At 42.5% G+C, this 8163-nt stretch overlaps 1 protein-coding gene across 1 annotated transcript; it reads left to right on the top strand.

The window, feature by feature from the left end:
- The first annotated feature begins 1493 nt into the window (after positions 1 to 1493).
- On the top strand, positions 1494 to 7658 carry vash1 (vasohibin 1). Its single transcript, XM_050062817.1, has 7 exons — positions 1494 to 2453; positions 2817 to 2905; positions 4635 to 4691; positions 5018 to 5092; positions 5204 to 5585; positions 6064 to 6173; positions 6361 to 7658. The coding sequence occupies exons 1-7, from the start codon at positions 2232 to 2234 to the stop codon at positions 6431 to 6433; spliced, it is 1008 nt and encodes a 335-aa protein (XP_049918774.1). The 5' UTR covers positions 1494 to 2231; the 3' UTR covers positions 6434 to 7658.
- The last annotated feature ends 505 nt before the right edge of the window (positions 7659 to 8163 follow it).

The raw sequence follows: 8163 nt of genomic DNA, 5'->3' as shown, positions 1-8163 counted from the left end.
TAGAAGTAATCAAATGATCTTAAATTTGAATTTGTGAGGTCTTAATTGGCACACATTTCATTCATCCATCTTGTAATTTCTTTTTGTAAAAATGAGTTACTCTAAGCTCTTCTGTGTAAATTTCCACATTTCTGATGTTCCTAATCTGTAACATCACAAACCCACCACTGACCGTACTGTCTTTTTACTTTATACTTGAACTTAACCCAGGGGTGTCAAACTAATTTTAGTTCAGGGGCCACATACAGCCCAATATGATCTCAAGTGAGCCGGACCAGCGAAACCACTGCATAATAATCTATAAATAACAACCCTTTCAAATGTTTCCTTTTTTAGTGTAAAGAAGTACATTCTGAAAACGTTCATCCATTTACAAAACAAACAATAAATAGCCCACAATATCCTGAAAAAGTGCAAATTCAACCGTATGTCTCAGTTTTTCCACATTCAATCAGTCTACTACTCATTTTTATAACGTGACTTTTCAGAATTTTCCATTAAAACAGGTGAAATCATCCCCTGCTTTACAGTCTGAAGTTTTGTCAGTGCCTCCTCAGCAGCAGGGTTCCTTCCATATTGTTTTAAGACAGAAATCTGATACAGATTCTTTTTTTACTGAAGCTGCTGGTTGACAGTATTTTGCACAATGTTCAGTATCTTTAAATAGGAGTACAGAAAGTATTCATTGTCATTTCAGAGTGCTGTATTCTGGTCAGGGTGGAAAAGCCTCTGAGGCAGTATTTTACGTGCAGTATCACTGTTTAAACCTCTCAGCCTTCACAAGTGCATCAACATTAGGTGTGCAAACTCATCTAGATGGCTGGGTTGGACCCCTTTGGCGGGACAGTTATGGCCCCAGGGCAGTTTGTTTGACACCCCTGATTCAACCTGTCAGCAAAATTTAGATTAACTTAACTCACTCTAATAACCATATTCTTACATAAGGCCTACCTCTGCATAGTTACCTGCAATGTTTGCATAAAAAATATATGATTTGTATTCAAAATTGTCATGAAAAGGTATTTTAAGCATTAAAATTAAGTATCCTATACTTGTAGACATCCTGATTAAATATTACACCAGTATAATTTAGCCAGTTAATGACTAATTAAGTAACCTGTGACATGATTAGAAGCTGCTGGACTTTAAAGTGATAGTAAAAACAATACACTCTCTGGCATCTACTGTAAATAAGCTCAATTGTAACATGTCTATTTCCATTACAGTTTTATTTTTTCATTTTGTCTGAAATAAATTACTCTTTTCCCTGCCACCACAGAGCCAAGTACTACATTATTAGATTGGTAAATTTAAATGTAACTCAAAAATGGTGCGTTTTGAGACTGTTAATAACCAAAAGCACTTAAATGTGGCAGACGGATCTCAGATTAACACGTTACGGAGAGCACCTGAATGCAGCATTTGTCACGCCTGAGATCATCCGCTGTGTACGGAGCATGCGCAGTACACGGAGGTCTGGGAGTGTCTGAGTGGCTTGTTGGACGTGAATCCAACCCGCAGTCGCTGAACCCAGGAGCATCTACTGCATGAACAATGAACCGGCTCCTCTAGAAGGAGGTGATTCGGTGAAACGGAGATGAAGTGGACGTTTGAGGAGAGTCGAGGTGATGGGATTGTACAGCAGCAGTGTTTTCTGCGGGATATCTGTGGTGTGAATGACCTCTAACGGTGCAGGGAATTAGTAATTTCTAAGACTTTGTTGTCTGCAGAGTCAATCCTCTTAACGTGCTGTGATAGCGGCACATAGGCGGGCTGCTGTTGCCTTGTTGATGAACTTTCACTGTATGGACATTAAAATAGGCTCCACATGTAAAGGCTACATTGGCTTAGTGTCTTAATTTATTTATTTACATGTGTATGTGATTAGTGAATGGCCTATAGTCTGCTAGGTTTGACCAAAGAGCTGGATTGTCACAGCAAAGTCATCCTTTATCCCAAAAAGGATTTTCTTTTCATACTTCACTGGTGAAATCACTGATGCTCCAACTCCAGGGGTGAGTTTGATCACAGCTGATCACCTTTAGATTTAAAGCTCCACTGCATTGACATTTTCTTGAGATATTTGTGGCACAAGCTGCTTGATGTCATGAGTCGGCCATCTGTTGTGGAAACCTACTTAAACCTGCGAGCAGATTAACCAGTGAAAGGTCCAAGGCATCACTCTGGACGTTTCTAGTCAGCTTCCTGCTGGTGGAGGAAGAGGAGGAGGGATGCTGAGGGCCACCGTGGTCTCACTGGAGCAGAGAGATGAGGAGCAGGAGGATGAAGGGGAAGAAGAGCTGAGGGATGGAGGGGTGCCTTTCTATGTGAACAGAGGAGGCCTTCCGGTGGATGAGGAGACTTGGGAGAGGATGTGGCGCCATGTGGCTCGAATACACCCCAACGGTGAAGCTTTGTGGAAGGAGATCCGGGGTGTCACTGACCTGCCCAAGGTAAAGCATCTGATAATGTAAAGCTGCAGCTGGTTACACATGGCAGGAGTAACAGGTGCACGTCACACTATGCTGGAGACACTTACACATGGTGGAGGAACAATTAGCACCCATGTGTTGTGGGAAAATGTTGAGTTACAGTGTTACTATGCAGTCACACATGACTTACAGATGTGCCACGAAATCAGCTTGAAAAATAAATGATCATACTTTTTCACTGGTGGTTAAAGAGGAAATAAGATGCTCTTGCCATCAGTTTGCTAAATAGAGAAGAGCACAAAGAGGTCACACACATTCTCCAGCCGTCATGAATATTGGGATTGTACACTTGTAATGCAGTTGTTTGGATGCTCTGTCCCACAGATTCCAATACCGAGTGTGCCTACATACCAACCTACCACCACTATCCCACAGCGCCTGGAAGCCATACAGAAATACATCAGGGAATTGCAGTATCCTTTGACTAAGTTTGTACAACTAACTGGTTAGTACGGCAATAACTAATGAGTGTATTTAAATGCTTTTGCCAACATGCCATTTATAGTCAGACAGATATATTTTGATCCTACGTAAAGAGGAACATCACCCACATTAAGTATTCCAGTATGTTATTTCTGTGACTCAGGAAAGTTGAATCAATATCTGTGAACATGAGCTGCTCTCTCTCAGAGCCAGGAACCAGAGAAGTTAGTCTCAAACTTGAGATGTCATAGAGCAGGAGTCAGCAACCTTAACCATCAGAAGAGCTATTTTTGGAGCTGCAATACATATTTGTGCCTCAAAGTGACGGCAACACAGCCCATTTTAATCTAAATGAGCCTATAAGCATTTCTAATAGGTGTAAATGAGCATTTTTTAATATGTTTTACCGCAAAGTAGCTGGATTATTTATGATTATTTGGTACTTAAACTTTTTAAATATGATTTCTTTTTTGGGATTTGGAATCAATAGGTATTCTCACTAAGGAGACACATTGCCATTGCTACTGAGATTTGGCAATTTGGAGAAGGCGCCAGGCTGTAGATGTGTGACGCACATAGTTGTCGAGATGTTAAAACATTTTGTGTATCGGCTACTCCTTTATACAATTGGAAAATGCAAGAATTGTTTTAGGGCTACAGCAATGATAAATCAAAATAATTAAAATGTTAAAAAATAACTGCTATTCATTTCCATATAATTTTGTCAAAGCCACAGGGAGCCACTGGAGAAGGCCTGCGTGTGGCCCCTGAGCCCACAGCTTGCCCACTCCTGTCATAGAGTATAAAGTCTGGAGGTGGGGTCTCATTTCTAAACATTGCATGCGCACAAACCGAGGCCTGAAAGACGAGTACGCCACCTCCAACGCAAAAGTTGTGATGCTTTAGAACAGACTTGACGGGAGAAACTTTGACCCATGCTTACGAACATTTTGGAGCCGGGAAACTGGCGATGCAGATGGTGAGGTGGAAGCCTGATTGTAGAAATTGTTGAATATTATTTGGTGCCGTCAAAATGTTGAAACAAAATGTACCCATATACTCAGAACCATTGGTGTAGTTGTAGTTGGGGAAGTGGGTGTACTACTGGGTAGATGGGTGGGTTACCAAGGAGACTGTGGGTAAGCTCTCCTATATATTCCAGTGGCTTTTTGGCTGATGGTTATGTTTACTATAAACAGGCAGAAAAAGAGGTGGGTATAACCCCTATACCTGCATCTATAATATCTTTCCTAATTCATTGTCTATGGAGCAGCTCCAGACTTTACACCGTATGACATCACAAACTTGAGATTTAGCGCTCTAGTTTTTGAGTTTGGAAGAGAGTTGTTTATGTTTACTAATATTTTTGGTCCCTCTTAAACCATAGAAATAAAATGTATGAATTTTGAAAATGTGCGTAGTTCCCCTTTAAGTGGGTGAACATAGTGTACAACCTACCTTTCATTAATCCCACTGACCCACTGTTTTGTCACACTTTTACAAATTAAGGCCAAACCTTAGAAGTAGGCCACCGTAGATACTCTGCTCTTTGTTAAGCTTGATTCCATTCCAAGACAAAATTCATCCATAATTAACCAACAACCTATGAATATCACAAAGCGCTACAAATGCTCGTCTCCTCTCCCCCACTGCATGCAGCAGAGTGTTCTCCCAAAGCAGTTTGCTCTGTGCTGGTGTGACCTTAACTGTGTCCTACAGGTACAATCACACGGGAACACAGTTTTTCGAAATCAAGAAGAGCCGGCCTCTTACTGCGTAAGCGAAAATTTTGCCTTTCATCCAAGACATAGAGGTTTGTAGCAGCAGCTGATTTTTGTGTTGCTCATGCTCGATGTGTGTGGATCAGCTGTGTCTCCTCAGGGTTTTGTGAGTACAAACTAACGTCAGGCAGCAGCAGGAGGTCTGGAACACAATTTTCCTGACCTCGCTTTATTAGATTTAGTCGCGCAAATTTTATTTCCCCGGCCCATGGAAAATGTTTTTGTCAAAGAGCAGTGTGTGCATGTCATTTATAGTGCACCCAGCTGTGTGCTATATCAAAAATGACCATTAAAAGTGTCTTGTTTCATTGTTGTGCACAGGTTGATGGACATTGCTAAAGAGATGACTCGGGAGGCCCTGCCAATCAAATGCCTGGAGGCGGTGATCCTGGGGATGTATCTTTATGAGTAGATCATATTGTATAACATTATACATGCAGTGATGTCTTACAAATGTTTTGTATGTTTCATTGCAAACGTCCATTCCCTTGACCCACCGTCCTGCAGTTACCTCACCAACAGCATGCCAGGTGTGGAGCGCTTCCCCCTCAGCTTTCAGTCTCAGTTCTCAGGGAACCACTTCCACCACATTGTGCTGGGAGTTCACAGCGGGGGGCGCTTCGGAGCGCTGGGCATCAGCCGAAGGGAGGACCTCATGTTCAAGCCCCTGGAGTTCCGGACACTGATGGACTTGGTGCAAGAATACGACGGAGCCTACAGGGGATACTGGCACACCCTGCGCAAGGTCAGGATCGGCCAGTACGTGTCCCACGACCCTCACAGCGTGGAGCAGATAGAGTGGAAACATTCGATAATAGACGTGGACAAGCTGACCAAGGAGGAGCTGCGGAAGGAGCTGGAGAGGCACACTCGAGACATGAGGCTGAAGGTACGACACAGTGGTACAAGCTGATGGAGCTGTTGCAGCATTAAACACAATGATAATAAATGTAATTTGTCCCGAGCAGAGCAGCTGCCCCGCTTAACTGCTTATTAGATTTCTTTTGACGTGCTGCATCTTCATACACAGTGACACCGAGATGACCCGCTGTTTGAGGAGCGATTTCCCTCAAATGATGCTCTCTCATCACCTCTCATGCTAACATAATGAAGGCCGCCTTGATGCTGAGCTGTGTGTATAATAAAACTAATGTGATGGCTTGACTCTGCCCTGCTGTGCTTCATGCATGGCCGGCTCAATCCATCAATATCTGATCTTTTACAGCAAGTGCTCTGCACAAGCGCGTTAAAAATACAGATTTAAGCCACTGATACTGGACCTCGCCTTGTACAGCGAGGACATAAGGCACAGCTGACTCACCTGCGTCTGGTGATTCTTATGAGGATGTTCCTGTGTGTGTTTGCAGATAGGAAAGCCTGCACCACCCTCTCCCACCAAAGACAGGAGAAACAGCATGGGTTCACCCCTCAGAGGGCCGAGCAGCCCCATACGCAGGATCAGCCGTGTCGAGAGACGGTATGATTAATCATGTGTTCTTCCCTAAAAAATACAGCCACGTTAGTCATTAGCGTGAAATGTTTTAGTCAAAATATTTAGACTACAGGAGTCTTGTGATTTACAGCAAAGGAGAAGTAGTTTATGAGTTAGTCACAGTTTCCCTCTCATGTGAATAAAGCTCTTTTATGTTTGTGTTTTGTTGCAGTCCCTCCGGAGAGAAGAAGGTTTTGGATCAAAAAGCTGCTGCAGACATGAGCGGTTACCAGATCAGAGTCTGAAGGAGAATTTTTAGCTCGCTTGTAAAGTCACAAGGTACCACGCACATGTTTCACGCAGCCGCTGATTTACTGCAAGGCTATTCTTTGTACACTTTGGCCTATTCACGGGGATGCAATGTTGAATAGGTCACCAGCAACTTTTCCTCTACAAACAAACGCCTCATTCAGCTTCCCTCCATCTATGTTGTCAGAGGCTTTTTCTGGAGCAGTTACTGTGCATAGTAATTGGTGCTGGCAGCGTTCCCAAATGATAAAACGGGGACAGAAGTGTAGTACTTTGTAAACATTTTTAAATAACTGCGGAGTTTTGCGAACTCACGAACACGCTGGGTGAGACTTCCACTCAGTGTAGATGTGCTACTGGACATATCATAGGTTTCTGTGGTTTTATTATGTTCAACAAAAGCTCTTAAGGCTTGTCTGCAATCTGTATCGTCGTACTGTAAGTGTGCAAATACATGTAATGTGATTTTAAATCCACTTAAGCTCTGCTGGGCAGCAACTTGCTTGTGTAGTGACTAGTTTGCAGACCACTACCCTCGTGCCTTGTATGAAAACTCAAAGAGAAGACTTTTTATATCCACTCCATTATTCTCATTGTCTAACTCAACACACAGCAGTGTAATCTCTGCTCTTCCAAAACACTGAAAGTGAGTTAAGTCAGATGTGTGAGGCAGTTTTTTGACGTTTAATATCCTGATGCTAGCATGTTTAGCATGCTATTGAGACTGAATATGGACGGACGTTATTCTGGCTGCTGAATCTAAAGCAAGACAATTATCAAGGTGGCTCACAGCAACGCATCTGCATCTAATGTGGATGCAAAGTAACGACAAGTCGGTTTAAATGTACTGTATAACTGCTTTATGTGTACATCGTTCCTAACTTTTGTTTGTAGCAACTTTATCCAATGTTGAACTTGCCTTAAGTGGTCATGACTCCCGCTTAAGATAAGGTGTAAAGAGGTTTGTTTACAGCACTTTTATCTGCATTTTGTATTTTATTTTTTATCGGAAATTCTGTCATTTTATACTTCCGTCAGTGTTGGTGATCACCAGTCAGCCAATATTTACCACACACTGTTTTGAACATGTTGCCACAGCCAGCATTTTAATGTGTACAGTGGGTGTTGTCCATTTTTGTTTCAGTGCTCTGTAACACGATTGTTTTTGTACCAAGACTGTTGATTTACAGGATCACAATAAAAGGTCAAAGTGGCAACACAGTTTTGTTTTCCGGATTCGACTTTGTGATAACTCATAATTGTGTATTTTATTACCTTGTCCTGATTTAAGCAGGCCTGGTCCAAAAATTCAGCGATTAATCAGTAAGCACACTGCTATTAGTTGTCAGGCGGGCTGGGTGTCAGGCAGGGAATGGCGCCAGTTTCCTGTCCAATAGTTCAAACTGAGCACAGGGTGTCCTCAGCTGAAGGGCAGCTTCTGGCAACAAGGCAAATAACGATGAGGGCAGACTCGGGAGATCTCTTAACACTTCCTGTCAGGTTTACACAGAGGAAACTTAATGCCAATAAATCCATAAAATGGAAGCATAAGCCTCTGTGTGCAGCAAAACAGTAGATTAAAAAACACTCAGTAAAGCCAAGTGGGATGGCTTCTACATCTCAGAATATCTGGGAGGTAAAACTGTGCAAACAAAAGACTGAGACTGTTTGCCATTAGCATTCCGTTCGTCATATTGTTTAGGTGCAGCCAGCGTTTGCTGCAGTC

This window comes from Epinephelus moara, chromosome 14, assembly GCF_006386435.1.
Source record: "Epinephelus moara isolate mb chromosome 14, YSFRI_EMoa_1.0, whole genome shotgun sequence".
In the NCBI taxonomy this organism is placed as follows: domain Eukaryota; kingdom Metazoa; phylum Chordata; class Actinopteri; order Perciformes; family Serranidae; genus Epinephelus; species Epinephelus moara.
Note: the sequence above shows the minus strand (reverse complement) of the source record. Positions and strands in the feature narration are given on the sequence as shown.

Coding starts and splice junctions, on each gene's coding strand:
- vash1 (XM_050062817.1), top strand. CDS start 2,232: ATGCTGAGGGCCACCGTGGTCTCACTGGAGCAGAGAGATGAGGAGCAG. Junction 2,454..2,816: donor GTGTCACTGACCTGCCCAAG/GTAAAGCATCTG, acceptor TCTGTCCCACAG/ATTCCAATACCGAGTGTGCC. Junction 2,906..4,634: donor AAATACATCAGGGAATTGCA/GTATCCTTTGAC, acceptor TGTGTCCTACAG/GTACAATCACACGGGAACAC.